Genomic DNA, 22,365 nt, shown 5'->3' with positions numbered 1-22,365 from the left:
CCAACCTCTGAGATCCTCAACTTGACTGCCCATGCAATTTCCCCATGTCAGAGATCTGCCTCCATTCTGTGGGCCGAAACTATCTGAGGCGGATAAAAGACAGCATGCCTCTCAATACCACCAGCATGCCATCTGGCCCCATGAACTCCATCTCAAGTTTCCTCCAATCTGTCGTGAATCACCCAAGGGAATACAACCACTGGACACCCATCACCACGTTGGTGTCTGGCACATCGACCACAAAGAAGTGGTCTGTCATCGAGTAGTTTCCCATAACTACTGTCAAGGAGGGTACGTATCCGGTACACTGGATGGTACGGTCACCTGGTACTAAGACTGAGAACCCCTCAAACTCTATGGTGGTGCGGTCCCCCCTCTGGACCAGTTGTGCATCTATGAAATTGTGGGTAGCCCCACTATCCACCAACACTGACACCCTCTGTCCCTGTACCGTACCTCTGATCCTGAGTGTCAAAAACTTAGGAATCCCGCATAAAGAAGCAAGGACTCCTCCTGATGTGGCAAGAGATGCCCCTCCCTGTGGAGGTGGTGGTGGTGGCCCTTTGTCCGCCGGACTCTCTCCATCTGTCCCACCACAATCCTGCTCCACCTCGTCCTCCTGGTCACTGTCAGAAAAGACCTCAATGTAATGTGCTCTACCTGCAGTGCACCTATGGCCAGGTGCCCAGGGCTCTCTACATGTGAAGCACAGCTTCCTCCTTCGGAGGTCCTTCCGTGTCTCCTCATCTAACTACCCCCTCCCCTGTGTGGTCCTCGGTGGTGGGGGTCTAGTCTCATGCCCCTTCTGTGGAAAAGGGGTCCGTGCAGGAAATGGCACTCTGGTCTTGGGGATGGCCCCCTGTAAATCTCTGGCGCACACAATCGCTTCCTGCAGCGTGGAGGGTCTGCGTGACTTCACTAGTCCACACAAGGGCTCAAGCAAGCCCTCAATGAAGGTGTATACCCTCCTTGCCTTGGACAAATCCGGGACCATCACTGACACACGCAAAAAGTCTGAGAAGTACTGCTCTGGGTTGCCTGTTTGGCGCAGTTGTGTCAGTTCCCTGAAAGATGCCTCCGGATCCCTCTGATCAAATCGCTCCACCACCCTCCGGGTGAAGTCCTCATAAGAAACTATCTGGGCATGCCCCAAAGTGGTCAGGCCGTGAAACCACCAGTCATGGGCTTCCCCCTCCAAGTGCAACGCTACCATCTTAATGGCTTCCTGCTTTGTCATCCGGTTGAGTTGAAAGTATGTGTCCATCTTTTCAACCCAAGCCCTGGTTGTGCACTTGGCAGTGCCATCAAATGTAGGGAAATACATCCTCCCTATAGTTCTCTGCAGCTCATAGTTTTGGGTCCCTTGTCCTTTGTACCCCTTGTTCCTCTCACTCTGCTTGAGCTTGCAGTAATCTTTGAAGGAGAGGGCCTCTTTGAAGTCTTCGTCCATCAACTACCACTATCTGAAGTAATCCCCCATCTAAGGGGTGTCTTCCTCCCTCGCTGGATCAATTTGTGCCACTAGCACGAAAGAGGGTAGTGTAGCCCTAGTTGGCACACTAACTGAAGGGCGTTGCGCTGCTAGTGAGGGGTGATCGAAAGGCTGAGAGGCCCTGGAAGTTTCTCCACATAAAAACCCTCTAGGTGTGGCCCTGTCTCTGTTCTGTGACTTGATCTCCTCCAGCATGTCTTTCTGCCCCTTGGCCAAGTCACTCAAGGCCCTCAGGAGGCTATCAAAAGCCATCTCCTCCCTGCTCTTGGGCTCTGCCATTTCCTCCTCTTCGGCCTCTGCTTTCCCTCTTTCCTCTGTATCTGGCGTAATTTCTAACTCCCTTTCTCTGCTCCTGTACCTCTGCCTCCGGTAGGTGATGTTATGTTGGTCTTCTCCTCTCATAGGAAACAAACCCCACAGCTGAGCCAAGAACCAAGCTCAAATACCACTGTAATGTTCCTATGTAGGAATATGAGTGATATTTAAACAAATAAACAGTGCAACTTAAAAACATGCATTATACATCCATGAAACACTGTAAATCTGGAACTGTTGAGCCATATATTATAAAATCTGAGAGCATATGTACATTATAAAATAGAGTGGTGCACCTAAGCTTGTCTCAAAGACAAGCTTGACAAAACCCAGGTGATGGAATAGCTGAGCTGAAGGCTGCCCAGTTGTTGCATCACTCTAAACTGCGATGTCCTAGTAAAATTGTTGCCCTGCTGAAATTCGACCTGCTGGAATGTGTCCAAAAACTGCCCAGAAATTTATATCCTTTCAGCCTCGGACTCCTTAGACAAAACCTAGAAAAACCCAGAAGGGAATTTCTCTGGTTGACTTTGGAATTTCGGCCTCCTTGGAGCTCCTCCCCAGCAGCTGCTACCAAATTCGACTTGTAGAAGATAGCCTGCAAATCCCTCTGAAAAACACCCCTAGAATGTTGGGTTCACCTGTGCTAACTGACTCCTTTCTCCCCGGATGACTGCTCTCTCAAGCACCACGAATTCGCTGCCAAAGGCCACTGCGCAATCCCTCTGCCCAAGAAATCGTACTGCTAAAACTCCTGTCAAGCTGGCTGTAAAACCCAACGAAAATGTCCTCAACCAACAGCCTTTCCAGCTCCCGAAACTCCCTGCAAGCTAGGGACCTCCTTGCTGGCTCAATCTCCTTCTGCGTATTTCTGGCTGCCCAGGAAACACGCAGTCTCCTTCTCTGTGTGGCTGGATGAAGTGTATGACAATGTTGGAACCTCCAAAATCTCTGTGGAACAGCTTCCCTAGGGCGGGTACGGATAGTCCCCCGAAGTAGAGGTTGAATCTCCCGCTTGGAATATCCGTGGCTAAACAGTCAGTAGACTCGCTAAGCAACAGAGCGTACAAAGGTGAGCTTGTTTGTAAAATGATCAAGATCCTGCAAAATGAGAGCTCCTTATCCTCATGTGGGCCCCTCCTTCCACTAATTCGATTCCCTCCAAACTCATGCAAAAGCGAAGTTCGAATTATTCATGTGGGTGGCCCCCACATTCCACTAGCTGCCAAAAATAAAGTTGAATTCCCTATAGTTCCTAAGTTCTGCATGTGGGGCCCTCCTCCTAAGCCAAAAATGTGGTGCTGCACCCTATGACTAATACATTTGCGAAGGGACATGACAAATCATAATGAAACCCACAAAGTACACAACCACCTTTAAGCAATGTTGGTACTGGAGAGAGAGAGAGAGAAAATGCCATCACGTCTACCTAGGGACTTGCACCCCAAGATGTTTCCAGATTGGCCATTTAGGACTTCATAAAGAAAGAATGAATCAAGAAAAGCGTCGATAAAATAATGTGCAGATGACACAAATGGTAACAGAAATAGATGTGGCAATATAGGAAGCCATCAAAACATAAGGACATAATAGCAGTTTGTGTCATCCACCATGGTATTGAACAAAATATGTTTTTTCTGATAAATAGCAAAAAGAAAAAGCCTGGTAAAAACAATGGACAAGCATTATTGTCATAACAGATTCTGGATGCTTTTCTTAGAAGCTGTTCACCTTGGCTAGAAAAGTAGACTGGCTCTTCTCAGTGAATTGTCAAATAAAAACATTGCATGAATAAAACAATTTCAAAATTTGAATAACTATTTAATAAAATTCTCATACAGAAGCATTAAAATATTCTTCAAATTACCTCTGCAGTGAAGTCATCAAAATGCTGCTGAGGAGGATAGAAAGGGATCTGCAACAACAAGGCATCATCCAGCAGGAATAAATAAGAAACAAGGCAGAGGGTGAGGAAGATAAATTCTTAGCAGTTCTGGACAGTGGATACACCTAATGCAATACAATTATAGTTATCCATCTAGGGTCTCTGCTTCATCATCTGACGACCATTTCAATCTAGACTCTACCCCACTACAAAACAGTGTACTATGGAAAAATGCAGTGAAATAATGCTGTTGTGAATTCTAATCTACTGACCTGCAGTACAAATTCCCCCTGGCACAGGTCATGAGCAACAACAACACCAATTATTTTGGGATTGAAAACAAAATATAGCATTCCAGGCATCTTTTTAGAGAGGAAATTCCCAAGATCTTTGCTCATGAAATGTACACTGATCAATTTCTGAATATCATGTTCACCTTTCATATTTATTCCCATCAACTTTCTCACAGTACTCCCTGCACCATCAGCCCCAATTAAAACATTACACTGAAGATTCACTCTGACCTTTGTTTCATCCTTGACAGAGCAAATTGCAGCCCTGATTCCATCTGATGTAGCATTGATGGAAATACATTCGTGACCCAATCTAATTTTTCCAACCCATGAATTGTAACTTTGGAATCCATCATTTGAGAAATTGTTCCCAGTGCAAATATTAAAACCTAGCCTTCCCAACCTTTTTAGTAGCAAAGGAACAAGACGGTGCTGTGAAAAATGGGCAACACAGGTTGGGCTCCTCGTTTGTTTGAAGTCTGGATAGGTCAAGCCACCACAAGTAAATCAGTAAAAAGGATAAAGAAGACAATGTGATACATCATACACGTGGCATTCCTGGCAATTACAAGCCACCCAAAGTACATTTGTGAGAATTTCTATGCAGCCAATCAAACATAGACAAAAGAATACCATGAGGTTGCATATGATCGACGGTCCCTAGAATGGGGCCAGACAGCATAGAGCAATATATGAATCTTCTCCACTGTTCCACAGGGGGTTGAAGTTCTTCAATCTCCTCAGACAAACCATCTAGTTTACGAAACACCTGCACTGAACCGAAAAATATATCACTATCACTTCCAGATATATAGATTTCCAAATATAACTTTGCAACAAACAACATTGTTTCCAAGAAAAGAAACAAGTTCATCCCATGCTAGAAGCTAAAATACTATGTAAACTTAACACTATTCTCATGCCTAATACAGAGCTAAAACATCAAAACCACAGAGCATTACTACTTGCTATTGGTACCAATGCTTATGTCACTTCAAACCAGAGAATCGAAACTCATCCAATTCCTCTCTCCCAATCCTCAACAAATTAACACATAAAAATCAATTAAACCAATCAATAAAAATAACACATACAATGTATAGGAACCATGTTAACTTAAAAAGCAGAAAAATATATACAGCTGGAACTCCCCTCGTTCTTTTGTCAGTAAAACACCAATAGTCATCATACGTGATTTGTTACCACTTAGTTTGTCATGCTTAGATAGGCAAGGTTGATACTTGGGAGTCTGGGACAAACCAATTGCAACTTCAGAAGACAAACCATTCACCTCAGTTTGTCTTCCAGCCCTTTAGCATAAATCCAATCACCACTAGTGAGCTTCCTTGATACACATTCTTGCAATATAGCTCAGTGGGAATGACCATAAAGGGAAGCAGAGTTTCTGTGTGTATTTTATACTGATTACAAAGGCAACACTTGACTCTACCAATTGCTGGAAATTGATTAACAAGAGGTGTGCAAGGTAATTTTCTTACTTCAACTCTTAATATGTTTGACAATACTTCTCATAGGAAAACTAGTCGCAAACACAAGTGACAGAACCGAGACTTTGTTATGTTGTACTTATCGAGGTGCAATCCATTCAGATTTGAAATGCATATAATAATTTCATGAACAGTCAAACAAAGTTTCAGCTTAAAATAACAAAATCTCAGAAACAACATTTGAATTCATTTATGCACCTATCACCTTGAATCTGAAAGAATAATCATTGAAGCTATCTATGTGAAAATTCCTTAAACTGGAATCCTATTGCAGCAACTGGTATTATTTCTCCTAAGTGTTAATTAATTTAACAATTTATCTGCTACAGCAAATATCGAAATAAACACATTGCAACCTTCACAAATAAAAATATTGTGAAAAAATAATGCACTAGAAACTAAGAAATGCTAGCACACACACATAAAATATAAGACAATTATTTTTGGACAAATGTCCCGGAAAAACCCAACTTAGGAAAACCGGTGCAGCAGTGAGGGTTTTTATTATTATGCAGCAGTGAAATCTGAGTACAATTTGGATGCCTGAAACTGGCAATCCACAGCAAGAAAATCTGGGCAAAATTATTGAAGGGAATTTACCCTTCCTCCACAAGCAATCCCAGCACAACTTGCCTACAAAAAACTCGGCCTCTTGAATCTTTTGTGTCACCCTCTGCACTAGACTGCGCAGTCACTATGACGTCTAGCCTCTGACTAGTCTCTAATGAAGTCGTTTTGCCTTCTGCTACTGAGAAATTCATCTCTCCGGCCCTCTGGAACCTCTGCCCGGCCTCTAGATCTGGGAACAATTTTCTCCCGAACCAATCAAACTGTGTAGTCCTTTGCGCTGCCTCACTGGGAAAACTAAGCCCTCTTGTTTCTGCCTCTCTGGATCTGGAAAAACTTCCTCCAGATCACTATCCCTGCCCCTCACTCACTACTTCGATCTTTGGCTCTCTCTGGCAACTAACTGTTGCTACTCTAGAAATCGATCTACCAAGAAATCAAACTGCTCAAGTGTTTTCTCTATCACCACATCGACCTCCTCTTATAATCCATTGTTGGAACACCAATGGCCAAGATTAAAACATAATCGATGGCTAGGATCATCTCTGGATCGATCTATGTGAGTTTCTAGATCATTCTCGCCTTATCTCAATTAATATTGATTAATTAACCATATTCCCTAAGTTTAGACTTAGGAAATATTTAAGAAACGATAAATAATCTAATCAAGACACTTCTAGGCAGAATTTCCAGAAACGATTTCTGGGTTTTGGAGATCTCATGTATTCTAGCCTCCACCAAATTTTGTGGCTAGAACACATCCGATGCTACAAAAACTAACACTCCCTCTTAGCGAGGAATGTGTTTTAGTGCTGCACACCCTGCCACAACACTCTGCCTCTGCATCATCTCCTGTCACGTTGTTGACGTCTAGTTGTTGCTGCCCACCAACTACTGTGCAACTCTGATGTTGCATATGTGTTGCTGCTGACACTGTCAACACTGCATCTGCACTGCAACTCCCTCTCATCTGTTATTGCTGCAACTGCAACATCTGCAACTGAAAAGCATCCAAAATACAATCAACTATGTTAAGTATGATGCATCTATTGTTGATTTCTAGTAGCATCGAATGTGCTCTTAGCCTCAAAATTTGCAGGGAGGCTAGGACACATGTATTCCAGAATAACCAGAAATCGTTTTGGGAAATTCCACCCGGAGACAGTTTTATTAAAATAATTAATTATTTATAATGGATGCCTAAGTCTAAACTTAGGAAATTAAAATAATTAAAGTGTATTAAATAAACTAGGTGTGAAACTTCTAGAAGAAGACAAGGATCAAGTCAAAATGATCTGAGCCATTGATTAGAATCTAATCTGGGTCGTTAATTATTCAACGAGAAGATTATAAGGACTTCGTTGGGCATTTGGAAAATACACCAGGCAGATACTTAGTTGCCCAAGAAGATCGATTTTCTCACTCGCTGAAGTTTGGCAAGAGGAAATCAACTCAGAGGGTGAGTTGCAGGTGTAAGAGGGAGAGAGTATCAGCAATAGTCGAGAGTGCAGGAAACGGCAAGAAGAGGCAGCACAAAATAGGGACGCAGATCACCCATGCAAAGGCAGTGACACAGGGACAGCGTGGTCACTGCGCAGAGGGTGACGCAGTGTGGCTAGCGTGAGAGCAGCAAGTCCTCTCAGGTGTTAGAAATTCACTGTGGAGTGGAGAAATTTGTTTGTAAAATTTCTCTTAGTGATTCTTCTTCTATTCTGTTATCCGTAGATTATACATGAGATTTTGTTGAAAAATAATAAAAGAAAACCCTCATCTGTTGCACTGGTTTTCCCACATTGGGTTTTTTCGGGGACATTTGTCCAAAAACAACTATGTTAATGTGTTATTGTTGTGTGTTGAAGTTTCTAAGTCTACCAGTTAGAAACCCTCCATGCATTTTACTGAATTATTCCTACCTACTTGTTTCATTACTTAACAAGTTATTTACAATGTAAATACTGAAAATAAACACTAGTGCATGCTCAACATATTACAAATTATCAACTGAAGGAAACAGAAACAAGCACACAAAATGACACCGTTATTTTTGGACCAATGTCCCCAGAAAAACCCAATGCGGGAAAATTGGTGCAGTTATCTGAGGGTTTTCTTATTAAGCAATTTCAGAGTACAATCTGGGTGCCAAATCCGACCTACCCAACAAAGAATGCCCTTGGCAGTAGTACCTCTCAGTCTGAGACAAATGTCCCGGCTGAAACCCCGGATAAACCCTCCGGCAGCTCCTAAGCTCCAATCTGCCCCAGAAACACCAGTGTCTACCTTTCTGGACTGTGTCAACCAATGTTGCACGAAGCGGAAGCGGGGACGCCGAAGCATCATTTTCCAAAAATCTAGGAAGCGAAGCGTCCGCGGAAGCGTCTGCTATATATATATATATATAGATAGATAGATAGATAGATAGATAGATATATATATATATATATATATATATATATAATATTTTTTTGCATTTATACTCAAAACAAACATCCCAAATACCAAATTAATTGTAGAAGACATGAAAACATGCATATTTTTGCATAAATCAAGATAGATATAACATCCATTGTACATTAATGATTAATTATTCGAGCATCAACCATCTAGAATCTAGATTCTTCTCCTCTTATCTAGCCTTTGCCTCTACCTCGATTGCTAGGGATATTAGTCAACATTGCCCAATTTTGATCAAACTACCTAATTCAAGACTTAAAATATGGTAGAAAAAGCTTAACATGCTTGATCGATGATTTTGACTTGATTGAAAGGTAATTTTTTGCTAAGGGCGTGCCGCGTGACAAAGGAGTTCAACAATTAACACCACCAACACTAGGGTACATATAGGGCTTGGTGCTCTTGATTAAATGCTAATCGCATACCTTCATACTTGATATAATTTAATGAAATGCCACAATCCCATTGATCCTGAATTCCTGAAAACTGTTAAGTCTGCGGAATTTTGAATAGGATATGAAATTCTATTTTCTCCATATGAAGTCCAATGAGGCTGGAACCACTCTCAAACATCCTGAGTCATTTCATGGTAATGTTAAAAATTTAAGTAAAAGGATGAAAATGAAAAATAAAGGAAAATGTCACTTTTACTTTAAGAATTTAACATTACCATGAGGGAGCATCTGCTATATTTATATTTTTTTTTTGCCTTCATTCGTCACCCTAACCCAAGGTGGACCCACCCCCAACAAGCAAACTCACCTAAAATTTAAAAAAAAAACAATTTTCTAAACACTTTTCCGGAAGCTTTTCTGGAAGCGTATGCTTCCTCCTCCGAAGCGCCACGCTTCCGACGCCCGAAGCGTCGTACGAAGCGCGCTTCGGCACTTCGGAAGCGGCGCTTCCGTACCACGCTTCTGAATTTCCAGGAAGCGGCAAAAAATTCGGAAGCGGCGCTTCCGTACGGGACGCGCTTCGGGGCTTGGAACCGTGGGGGGGGGGCGCTTCGTGCAACATTGGCATCAACCTCTCTCTGCGTAGCGTTGGCCCTGCGTCACCCTAAATGGCCTGCATCAGCCTCAGGAAGCCCTGTGTCAGCCTGTTGGCCTCTCTGAAGCACTGTGCAGCTCCTAGCTGCCTCTGCGTGAGCCCTGCCGCCTCTGCGTGAGCCCTGGCTGGTTCTACGTCACTCTCTCTGGCTCCTGCGCTGATCTCCCGGCACTATCTTTGCCTCTCTGTCTCTCTGTCTCTCTGTACTCACTGCCCCTCAACTGCAACTTCGATCACTGATTCTATCTCTCTTAGCAAACCCCGCTCTAGAGAATAGAATGACTGATCATCTGGTGTAATCTCCAAGTGACCCTCAAGCCCCCTCTTATACTTTTCTCGTTGACATATCAACGGCCGAGATTAAGTCCCTAATCAATGGCTAAGATTAGATCTGGCTTGATCCATGACTTTTGGACCATTCTAACACAATTTTATATTAATTCACATTAATATTTTAATTTCCCTAAGTTTAGACTTAGGGACTCCATTAAAAATATTAATTATTTTAATATCTCCCAAACTGTTTAGAATCTGCCCAAACCCTTTCTAGGTATTGGAGATCTCATGTGCCCCAACCTCTCCACCAAATTTCGTGGCTAGAGCACATCCGATGCTACCCCAAATCAACATTGTGCTAGTATTTTCCTTACATTTATTTTCCGCGGTAATTAATTTGTGAAGACTGCACTGTATGTATTTTGATATTTTCCATAGACCACTACAAATAATTTGTTTTAATAAATTAACAAATAGAAGAAATATTATCAGTTGCTGCAGTAGGATTTGGAATTTCCAGATTTTCACATGGTATCAGAGGGAAGGTGAAGCAAGAGAGCAGACCGGGAGAGCCCAGTGTTGAAGAGAAGGAGGGAGATCGAAGTGTTGCATAGGCAGTAGATTGAATCCGCAGAGGGATTGCGCAGTCCAAGCTAGGAGAGCAAGATTCTCGAGGAAAATCTCTTTCTAAGTGAGTTGACAAAAAGGTAAGATTTCTAGTTCATGATTTGTTAGTGGCAGAGGGAGCAGCAGATCCAGTGCTGAGCAGTCTTCAAGTGGGACGCAGTTTTCTGCAGAAGTTACTAGGGCAGAAAAATGTCAGCAGAAGGAGAATAGCACGAAACAACATGGATAGTCAAGATGTATTATCTTCTATATTGGAAGAAGAATTCGCATGTTTGTCAAGCTCAGCATTAGCAAGCGTTTGGTATATTGATAGCAGGGGTTGAGATGCTAGGAAAAAGGCGGTCGGCAAAGAAATAAAAGGAGAAGAATCTTGAGGAAGGAGGGAGGCTGAGAAAGGGAAATTTCTGATTTCTGAGAATCTTACTTACTGAGAGGAAGAGTTCAATTGTTCTTAAGTTTTTGGGCACAGAGGACCAGATTGCGTCAATTGAGCCGCACTTTGGGACTAAGTACCTAGGTTGTACTCATTTTGGCTGGATGGTTTTGGTCTTTAGGTAACGAGAGCTGGAACAAGAACAGGAGAAAATTCTGAGGCATCTTCAACCACAGTAAACTAGGTAAGTACTCGACAGCTGTAAGAACCTGAACCTCAAGCTAATTTCAAAATAGTAGAACATGAAATTTGAAATACAGAATTTTAAAGAAATTTAGTCTAATGAATACCAACCTTTCTGCTTTGCTGAAAATCTGTCTGCTCTGCTGCAATTCTTGTCTGGCTGTGTTACCAAAACGGCCTAAAACCACCCTGCTGAACTAAGTACAACCTGGGTACACAGTTTCATAATGCTTTCCAGTTGAAGCAATCTGATCCCCGTGCCCAAAAACTCCAATACAATCAAAACTCAAAACTTCCAGAGTGTCTGTATCTCTGTGTTAAAATTGAAATTTTTCTCTGTTTTTCCTTCCCCCCTTCTCAAGATTTCCTTCCTCCTTTTTAATTCCCTGTCCACCGCCTTCCTCCCATCTCCGTGTCATTATTTTGATACGTGTAATTTTTATAAAACCAAATCTTATTTGATTTTTGTTGATTTTATTCGAATATGAAAATTTGATTTGATAAAGTTTATTTATTATTTTAATGAATTTATTTAATTTATTTAATTTATAATTTTATTTTATTAATTTTATTAATTTTAATTTGTAAATTAAAATTAACATTTTTTGTTAGTTTGAGGATTTATCATATATATAGTGCGATACATGCGGGTCCATGTATACGTAGCTATCGTATGGAGGTCTCGTATGTATGCTAGTACTTGTATTTTATTTATAGTTATAGGTGGGTCATTACAACGGCGAATCAATGAAATTTTGATGTTATGAATTTTGTTTAAGTTCATAAAATAGTTTCCATATTTTGTTAAAGAAAAATGTATGAGTAAATCAGAACCTTACATTCTTGTTGAATAAATTAGAGCTTTACATTCATGTATGAGTAAATTAGAGAACCTTACAAGTTGTCCCTCCACAAGTAGCTCATCGAGCATAACATCCTCATCTAGCTCACACTCCTCAAGGTACTCTCCATGTTGTTGTGGGTAGTTGTTGTCTGAGAACTTTGTCACGGCTCTGCGTACCTCTATGCACATTAGCACCTCACTAATGAATATATCTCCCGGCACCTCCCTAATTTGTTGTAGGTTGCCATCACCTAAAAATTTGGACACGGTCCTAGACACCTCATCAATAGGATCCTCTCCTAGGACCCCTGCTAGTTTGAGCAGTAACAATGCCTAAAAGGGTCTTCCATACATGACAATGACTCAATTGACTTGTTTACGTAATGACAAGCCCTAGAAGCACTCAATGGGTGCTTGACCTAAATAAAATAACCTTGAGCATGAAACCCATGCATCAAGAATGACAATAATAAATTTCTTTTTCTTCTTTACATCAAATACATAAAATCATGATTACATATGTCATCATGAAGACTGAACCTAGTTACATATTTCAACATGTCATAGAGTCAAGAAATCGATTGAGTCATTGTCATATATGAAAGACCCCATTAGGCACTTTGTATCATGTAAAAAGAATTTATGAGTCAAAAAGAGTCAAATGTTCTCCTCCAAGACCAAGTTGGCCCGCAAGAAGGGAAGTCGGCCTACAAGTGACAAGTTGGCCTCATGAATAGCTACTCAACCTCCACAGGAAGCCTATATATATAATATACTCGACCTCATTTGTAGCTCACTAACTCCAGCTCGTTGAAGTATAACAAGGACAAGAATAACCAGCGAAGAAGAGGAAAGTAAGAAGGAAGACAAACCAAATTTGCAAAGACTGTTTATGGGCTACTCCTACCACACGTGCAAATATATTTAGGGCGTCATTCTGCTTGAGCAAGACCGAAAGCTACAATCATCACAAAAATTGAAGTTTGGGACTCAAAGGATAAAGTTTGCACATTGAGTTTCCAAGGAAAGAGGATCTAACCAAGCGAAGGAGAAAAGGATCACAATTTTGCCCCAATCCATTCACACGTGCGAATTACAAAAATTGCAAGTAGACCGAAAATTGCAGTCCTGAAGCAGCAAGCCAAAATTTTGAAGAAGAAGCAGAAATCTGAAGTTAGGAACAAGTTGACTTGAGTTGACTTTGTGGAGGACAAGCTCATCAAAAAGGAGAAGCTGACTTGGCCTTGGAGGGGTCATTGTCAAGGGTCTTAGGTCTTGGAATTCGTCATTTGAAGATTCTACAAGAAGAGAAGAATTCTTGTGGGTTTTCCTCTCAAAAGGAGAGGTTTTGGCACCGGCTAGTAGCCTACATTTTGTGTCCTCTTGTCTCATTGATCTTCATTGTTTGGTAGTTGTTTGATGAAAAGAACACAATAATAATCAAGTAATCAAAGAAGCTAACTATAAGTACATCAAGTTAAGTAAAAGAACATCACAAGCAGTTATCAAAGTAAGAGAAAGCACCCTAATCTAGTTTTCCTTGAATTCTCAACATCAAAAACTACTGAAGGCAACTCAATTCAATGTTACGATAAAAATTCATCCGAAGTATCCAATAACCACAAGAATCCATAGAAGATTGATTTAGGATAGCCAGATCCCTTTTCAATTCGACAATTTTATTTATCACTCAGAGGATCCTATCATCTTGTATTGTCAAAGATGACAACTCAAAGAAATTCAAAAAATGCAATAGATTACAAGACAAGAAATAGATAACAAGTCTTATTAGCAATAAGCTTTGAGGATAAAGCTTTTTGAAGAGGAAGGCAATGTTATGAATAAAATATATAAAAATAATATAAATAAATAATAATCACAATAATAGTTAATTAAATAATAATTAGTTACTAAAGAGGCATGTCTCTAAGGACATGACCATTCATAAAGGGGCACCTACCTAAGTATATAACCAGGCCCTCATTTGTAACAATCTCCTATCAATTCTTTTATACACTATTCAATATATGTATTTATATCCTCAATGGATGTCTTCGTGTTCCAAGCGTTCCAAAGATTATTTTGAAGTACTAACTTCATTCATTACATTGACTTAAAAGTTAAAACTAAAAATTAAAAATGGACAATGAGCATTAAAGGAGTGTCACGGGGGAGGAGAGGCAACAGTTAACTCGTAAGTCAGATAGTGCCACGCAGTAAGCCGAGTAGAGGTAAGCTTGGTAAGTTGAATGAGTGAATTAGGGATTGCAAATTAGTTTAGGTTTTGATATTTGTTATGTATTTTTCTTTTTAGTTTTTTTTGTTATTTTTATCATTTCTTTTTCTTTTTTTAATTTTTAAATTTCAGGACACATCCCCCCTCAAAGGGGTGCTTCTGGGCTTGGTGCTCTTTAATTAAATGCTAGTTCCAGACCCTTATACATGATAGAATCTAATGGAAGCATTGCAATCTCCCCAATCTTGAAATCCTAGAAACTATTAATTCTGATGGATTTTGAGTGGGATCTAAAATTCTACTTTCTCCATATAAAATCCAATGAGGTCAGAACCACTCTCAAACATCTTGAGTCAATTAATGGTAATGTTAAAAATTTAAGTAAAAGTGGCATTCTCCTAGGGTTGAATATTAAGCTTCCCCACTCATAAGTTTCCCTAGGCGTTCCCCTGTCCCAGGTGCATAGGAAGCATGGGGTGCGTGCACCCTACCTTGGGGGACGTGTCCCTGTGGAACACTGCTTAGCACCTTGAAGCCTTTGAACTAAGTGCTAGATTTTGTGATAACAAGACCCAACATGATTGCAAATACCTCCATGGGCTCAACAATCATGCCCAATCTTGGAAATGTGCCAATGACTCCAAGGATCCAAACCCCACTTTCCAGCAAATGCACTCTTCTCTATGGCACACAACCAATCAATTTCAGGATGTCTTAAAAAAGTAATGTGGTGGACTTTATAGTTATTATCCTTCACCCATGAAGGCTTTTCACTATTTGCACCTTGTTACTACTACTGACATCCTCAAAGATTGTTGAACTCTTCTCCTTGGTGTGCCCTCAGCCAAGTCTGTCACTATGGCAATCTTCTCTTCCATTGGCTGCAGACATCACACCATCACCCACAGCTCTTCCTCTTCATGCACAACTCAACCACTCCAGGTCATCATTCCTGCCTCCATAACATCTGCAGTGGTGGTCATCCAAATAGGTATATGACATCACCACCAAGAACCTCCACATTCCAGGTTGCCCAATACATATCATACCAACCAATGCCTCCAGCAAACTTTGGTGTTCCACTTGCCAATTCTATGCCAAGGAACTCTGTTCAAACCTAAGTTGCATGAAACGTTGGGTAAGGGTCCGTTTCCGACCGGAAACGAAACGGAAACAAGGAAACTCATACTGTATGGCCTGGAAACTTGTTTCTAGCCATACCGGCCCGTTTCTCGAGGAGACGTGGCCAGTACGGCCGAAAACGAGTTTCCGAGCCTTACAGCGGAGTTTCCTCTTGTAACTTGACTTTTTCTTGTATTTTTTTTATTATTTTATCTTCTAATTTTTTATTAGGCAACTAAAGTGACTTCTAGTTGCTTCTAGAGGCCTCTCAAGTTATAAAATTGACCCTCGCCTCATTCTCTCTTCACACAATTGAGCAAGTCATTTCTCTTGGAGACTGGCGATTTTAGCAAAGGAGAAGAGAGGAAGAGAGTAGTGGTTTCAGCTAGGGCGTTTTCAACAGTGAGCAAAGGAGATTTCAGCAGCAAGAGAAAGAGATTTCAGCAGCAGATTTGGAGTGCAAAGTTTCCGGCTACGGCATTCTTGGCTTTTGGCTCAGCTACAGCCATATTTCTCGTCTTTTCTGGCATTTTGGGGTAGCTTCAGCTACAGAAAATTAATTTGGGTAAGCAACATTCATTTTCTTAGTTTTTTCCTACTATTTCTTCAATTTTTCGAGGGTTTATGCTGCCAAAAATATGAAAAACGTTTTTTCTTTACAGATTTATTTTTTTTATTTATTTTTGCAGCAATGGCTTCCAACCAAAGTGCAGCTACAAGTTCAAGCCCCAGGGCCAACCCAAGGGCTGAATATTATCCTCTTTGGAGGCATGTTCAGAAGCTTCAAAAATGTGGAGGTGGTGGCTCATGGGAATGGCGATGCAATAATTCATACAAGGGTTTCTACCCAAGAGTGAAGGCACATCTTTTGCATGGAGGAGGATAGGGGGTTGTGGGTTGCACAAAAACAGCAGACCCATTGGCAAGGAGGGCATATCAAAGAGAGCAAGATGAGGCAGATGTTATTAAGAGAAGGCATGATGAGCTTAGTCAAGCTACTCCTCAAGCTCCATCTAACATTGAGCCAAGGATTGTAGTTGAAGCAAGAAAGAGGAGAGTCGGCGCAACTCAAAAACCTGAAAAACCAGCACCCAAAAATACCAAAGGGGCATCCCCTTCAGTTCAGGATAGCAGAATTGCTAAATTGGTGAATGTGCAAGCGAGAGAAGAAACTGATTCCAGAGTGGCTAAGTGCATTTATGCATGTGGTATCCCATTCAATGTTGTTCGCTCTCCTTACTGGCAAGATATGATAAGGGCAATTAACAAAGCTCCTCAAGGGTACAAGGGGCCCAACTATGAGAAAGTCAGAACTCAGCTTCTCAAAAATGAGAAGGAGCTTGTGGAGGATATTTTATCACCAATTCGTTCTTCCTGGAGTAGCTCTGGGGTTACCATAGTCTCAGATGGATGGACAGATACAAGGCGCAAACCATTGATAAATATCATTGCCACTTCCCCAAAGGAGCAATGTTTATCAAGGCGGAAGACTGCTCAGGAGAGGTAAAAGATGCACAGTTCATTGCTGATGTTATTATAAAAGCTATTGAACAAATAGGGCCTAACAAGGTGGTGCAAGTTATCACGAATAATGCACTAGTTTGCAAAGCTGCGGGTTTAATTATTGAGGGGAGGTATGACCACATCTTTTGGACACCATGCATTGTCCATAATCTGAATTTGATCTTAGAGGAGATCGACAACAAAATTTCATGGATAAAGGAAATCACAGGGGAAGCAAGGGAGATTGTCAAATTTATCACCAACCACCACCAATCTCAGGCAATATTTCAAGAGTACTCCAAATTGGAGTTGTTAAAAGTTGCTAAGACAAGATATGCCTCAAAATTCCTGATGTTGCGCCGCCTTGTTAAGGTTAAGCATGCATTAGTTTCTATGGTGGTGAGTCAACTTTGGATTGAGTGGAGACAAGCAGATTCATTGCAGGGATATATGGTGCGTAGATTGTGCCTTGATGAGGATTGGTGGAGCAAGATAGATTTCTTGCTAAAGTTCACAACCCCTGCATTTGAGCTTCTTGGGAATGCTGACATTGACCAACCTTTCCTAGGAGAGGTATATGATGGCATGGATTCCATGGTTGAGAAAACTATGGAAATCATTTCGCAAGAGTCTCCACAACTTTTGTTTGTTGATGATCATTTTGTTGATTTAGTGAAGAAAATCATTGTTGATAGGTGGAACAATTTCAACACTCCATTGCACACTTTAGCACATGCCTTGAACCCCATATTTTATGATAAAGAGCTTATTTCTCAAAGCACTAGGAAGAGGAAGGCACCCCATAAGGATAGAGAGGTGGCTAATGGGGTGAAAAAAGCCCTTATGAAAATGTTTCCTGCTCATCTACACAGGGAGGCAAAGGAAGAATTTGCCAGTTTCGCTGCAGGAATAAATGATTATGCAAATATATCAACTTTGGAGGAGAGAAGCACCATGAATCTAGTTAGGTGGTGGATTTGTCATGAAGCAAATGGTGTATATTTGCAAAACCTTGTCATTCGTATTCTTTCACAAGTGGCAAGCTCTTCTTCACCAGAAAGGAATTGGAGCACTTACGGTTTTATTCATTGTGAAGCGCAATAGGTTGGGCTCACAAAAGGCAGAGGATCTTGTTTATGTGCACTCCAACCTTCGCCTTGCATCTCGTAGGGGTCCAGAATACAATAGTGGTCCTTCTAAAGAATGGAATGTAGATGCAGAAAGTCCTGATTTGGATCTCTCTCTTGCTGCCCTGAATATTGAGGTCCAGCCTAGAAGTGGAATTGGCCCATCATCTTCTTCAGCACCACCATCCACTGTTGAGCATGCTTCTGCTTCTATTTTTGATGAGGATTAGTCTTTTGTCTCTCTAGTTCTTGCAGCCTTATAGTCTTTATTGTACTTGCAGCCTCATATATATAATAATGGCTGATTTTGAGATTTTGATATATAATAAAGGTTGATTTTGGATATTCCGATATTGTTATTTTCATTATGTGGTCATTCATGAGTAAATGTGATGTAAATTTAATCATAATGTTTAAATTTTAAATGTAATAAATTATAATGTATCATGTATGCTTTATGATTGCACATAACATTTCTTAAATGTCCTAAATTCTAATATATATATTCGCGTTTCCCTGTTTCCAAAATTTGGGGGGGTCGCGTTTCGTAGCCGTGCCCGTTTCGGAAACTCGTACCCGTTTCCCCATTTCATGCAACTTAGGTTCAAACTAAATGCCTTACAACAGAATTAGGTGCTCCATTGCCAAGTCTGTTTCATCCAACGTATGCAATGCATGCCTCTGCAAATTGCCAAACCCATGTTTGCATCCATCAGTTCCACATGCATCCACAGACTATTGAACCCTTGTCTGCGCCCTGCTGCCTACACCACTGTTCCAATATACAATGAGAGAAATTTGTAGGTTGGTACCATGTTTATTTATCACAATGTTTATTCTCTCCAATTTCTACCTTTTTCTTGTGTGTTTGTTGCATACATTATTTATTCTTCTTCACGTACATTGATCTGAATATTTGTTTGATGTACTTGCATTCTCACCCATTCGAATATGGTGTGATAGCTTTAATCCTATCACAGTATCAAAGGCAGGGATTTAAAACTCCAAGGACTTACTTCAAAACCTGATCTTTGAGTATATTTTTTTCAAACCAAGGATAATATACTTGCTTCTGAACTCCATGTTTGATGTTTATTGTAAATCTGACTGTGAATTTATCTTGTGCGTAGATCAGATCTATATTGACAAATATTCACTATGTGCAATTGATTTATTAAAAAAATAAAAAATCAATTGTGACATAGTGAAGATTTGGTGTGAAAATGAATGAACAAACGAAAATAAAGAGGCTGTGAAAAATAGTTGTGAATAAACTCCTGAATCACTGTTAGGCAACTTCAGTAAAACTGAATACAATGAAGTTATGAGACAACTTGAGAGACACAATCTGTGTGAAAGATGATTGAGTAGAAAATGACCTCCATAGTACGATTGTTAATGAAATGAGCTTGTGGATGCTGTTTGAACTGTTGACTTCGCTCTATGATGCAACATTTAACACCTGCCCATTAGCATTAATGAATCAGATTAGCTGCTTAATTGCAGAATTCCAAAGCTCTCAGGCCAATAGAAAACCCTTGCTATTAAAACATAAGTACATTGCAAAGCATGGCATTAAGCATAACATTTTGAAATCCAAACAACTTGAAATGACTAACTATAAATAAGCCGACCAAAAATAATTGTAACTATGCAAAGGAAACAAATAAAAACAATTCCTGGACTAGCAGAATAAAAATGAAAACCTTATCACACACTATTACATTCAACAAAGGGAAATCGTGTACTCAGTTCTTTCAAAAGATAATTCTAGATGGCACTTCCTTTGCAGAATACGACTCAACAGAGACATCAATAATTTTAGACATGAAATTGGAGATATCAAATTAAATGTGAGGTTGAATACCCTTGATGGCTAATTAAGCATTTAGATCGACATCTATATCTGGACATATTTACCAAATAGGATCTCTGCATTATCAGTTTCTTTGGCGAATGAACTTCCATGAAGCATAATGTGGAAGTAAGATTTTATAATTTTTTGTTCGATCTTCTAGCATATCCCCACCCTTTCCTTACCAAGCTTCTAGAACCAAAATTTTGTCCAGGACATAAATTGTTTGAAGGCTAAAATGCAAATAAATCTCTCTAAATTCCCATAGCAGTTAGTGTGGAATACTTGTCATTTAGTGGCCGTGAGTTCAATTCCATAGATTTCCACAATTTTCATAATCATGAACCTCTCAGCAGAGGATTTTTTATTAGGATGTTTTGGCACTATATTATTCAAATAGCTATAGAAAGTCTAAATGGATATTTAACATAGAAAAAGTAACAGGTCAAGTTTGTTGAGTAATGAAAGACAAATTCTAATAGACAGGCGATAAGGGATTTCCTGTAGTCCTATTGAGTTGGTCTTAAGTAGACAGTTTGAAAAACAGAGTTTATCCACACAGATCTAACACCATAAGACAATTGCTCAGACACACAGATCAAAGACCAATACACTAATGTTTACATATTTAAAACCCTCAAAGAGAAAGATAGTCCACAGCCCCAGCCAACATGGCCACTTGAGGTAATATGTTAATGCAAAAACGGAATAGATTATATGAACATCTCTCCATATTGATGATCAACAAATGATCCTCCATGGTCTTTAAATAAAGATCATGGACCAGGTGGGTGTTAAGCCATGGATCAAGTGCCGTTAATACAAAGAAAAATTGAACCACTGGATCACTTTTTGTCTAGAACCTAATCATGACTGTTGGATTAGTTACTTACAAAAGCACCCTAAAAAACAGACTTTTCCTAAAGACATATCAGACCAAATTGATCTTAACTCACTCCCAAGTGTCTAAATATCCTAACATAGACTTCCTGAAATGAAGTGGCATGATAGTGCTTGATCCTAGAACCAAAGATTAGGATAAGCAAAGTCATAGGACTGGAACTCAATAACAACTAAACAAACCAAAGAGTTAGTGAATATAGGATTTCTTGAGAAATAATTCTCATAGGATCTCTTTGGTTAAAAGCTGCCACACTATGAATGGCGTATCTATGTCACCAAAGTCACCCAGGTCATATTGTACCTTTTCATACTGTACTTGTAAATGTAAGAGTTCGTAACATAGGTTAGTCACGAATAAAGCCAACAGTGACTTTAATTAAAGTGTGTCAGTAATATTTTAGCTTGATTACAATAGCTACATGGTCAGCCACCTGCCCCTTGAAACAGATTTGTCCATCTTTCACTTTTTATTGCAATACATGCCATTCTCTGTCTTCTCTGCAAATCTACATGTTCATTGACATAGCATGTTGACATTCATGCACCCCCCTGGGACCCGTCAGCATAAGCAAGTCAACCCCTCTTTATTTCCTGCATATGCTAATTTGTTCTAGTCAACCATAGCAGCCTGCCCCATCATGCACATGCACATGCTAGCCTCCTTTTGTTCCCTACCAAGATAGACCTATTTTGGTCAGTCCTGATGGCTTGCCCCTTCTGTTTCATGCAAGCGTCAACCGGTTTCAAGAGAGCCCTGCCATCCTGCACCTTTTTGCGGCAAGCTGCCCCCTTCCATTTCCTGTGAACATAGCCATGTCCAAGTTGGCCCCAGATTGTGCATTGACCTTCTCTTTTCCACAAGTTGGGCCTCCTAGGTAGTTTAATTTATCTGTTACCTTCTCCAGCACACATCAGGACTTGCCCAGATTGTGTTTGCTTAGGTTGGCCCATGTCTAAGCTACACACAAGTCAGAACGTTTACACATGCCCCACTTTTTGCCTTCTTTCATTTCCAGTGCCAATTGATCCTGCCTACAACTATATTATTGACAGTCCTAGCACTTCAACAGTCAACCTGCAGGGGAGATGTCCACAACAGTTGGAATGCTCCCAACTAGGCCAAGACTCTCCCTCAGATTTTGACTCCTTGCAACATTAGAGATTAAGAAATCAGACTACAGAACTGCAATGGGTTGGATCTTTGCTCAATGTCATATAAAAGTTCAAGCATTTCTCTCAAAGAAATACACTGACTACAGATATGAAATCACAAATGGTGGCATAAGAAAAGAAGCATTGAAATATTGAGCAAAAACACTTAGAACTTAAGTAGATATATCCAAATTTGCCACCCAAATCATCAGCCCTGGAATAGTCTCCTCCATTTCTGGAGAAACACAACTGCTCCATAATAAAATCTCAGATCTATAAAAAAAAATTGAAATTCTGAACTAGAAAGGGAAACTCAAACAAGAAACAATAGAGCAGCCACAACCTTTTCAAAGAAAAACAGAAGAACAGAGTTTTTGGACACAGGTTGTCAAAGGGAAGAAAGCAACCCCAGAGTTAGTCATGTAAGCAGAGTTCCAAGGAATTTAATCTCTGAATCCCCTGCCTCACCTCCTCTTTTGTAATGCAGCAACAATCATTCCAAAGAAAATGAAGAACGGGACTCTAGGATACAGGTTTTCAAAG

The 22,365-nt window shown here is 40.3% G+C and overlaps 1 protein-coding gene across 2 annotated transcripts in view; it reads right to left on the bottom strand.

Annotated features, from left to right (window-relative positions):
* LOC149237689 (uncharacterized) overlaps nucleotides 1–22,365 on the bottom strand; it is a 304,355-nt gene that overhangs the window by 230,270 nt on the left and 51,720 nt on the right. Inside the window, exons 2-5 of one of the 2 annotated variants that reach the window (XM_089372749.1) lie at nucleotides 19,292–19,374; nucleotides 4,619–4,754; nucleotides 3,965–4,464; nucleotides 3,675–3,722 (exon numbers count right to left, since the gene is read on the bottom strand). In XM_089372749.1, the coding sequence (XP_089228875.1) occupies nucleotides 3,675–3,722; nucleotides 3,965–4,464; nucleotides 4,619–4,754; nucleotides 19,292–19,374 (767 nt within the window). The remainder of the gene's footprint in view (nucleotides 1–3,674; nucleotides 3,723–3,964; nucleotides 4,465–4,618; nucleotides 4,755–19,291; nucleotides 19,375–22,365) is intronic. The other variant, XM_089372750.1, reaches the window with a different exon arrangement.

The sequence above is a fragment of the Pinus tabuliformis genome, chromosome 8 (genome assembly GCF_031772625.1).
Source record: "Pinus tabuliformis cultivar Carrire ecotype Pingquan chromosome 8, CPIR1, whole genome shotgun sequence".
Classification (NCBI taxonomy): domain Eukaryota; kingdom Viridiplantae; phylum Streptophyta; class Pinopsida; order Pinales; family Pinaceae; genus Pinus; species Pinus tabuliformis.
Note: the sequence above shows the minus strand (reverse complement) of the source record. Positions and strands in the feature narration are given on the sequence as shown.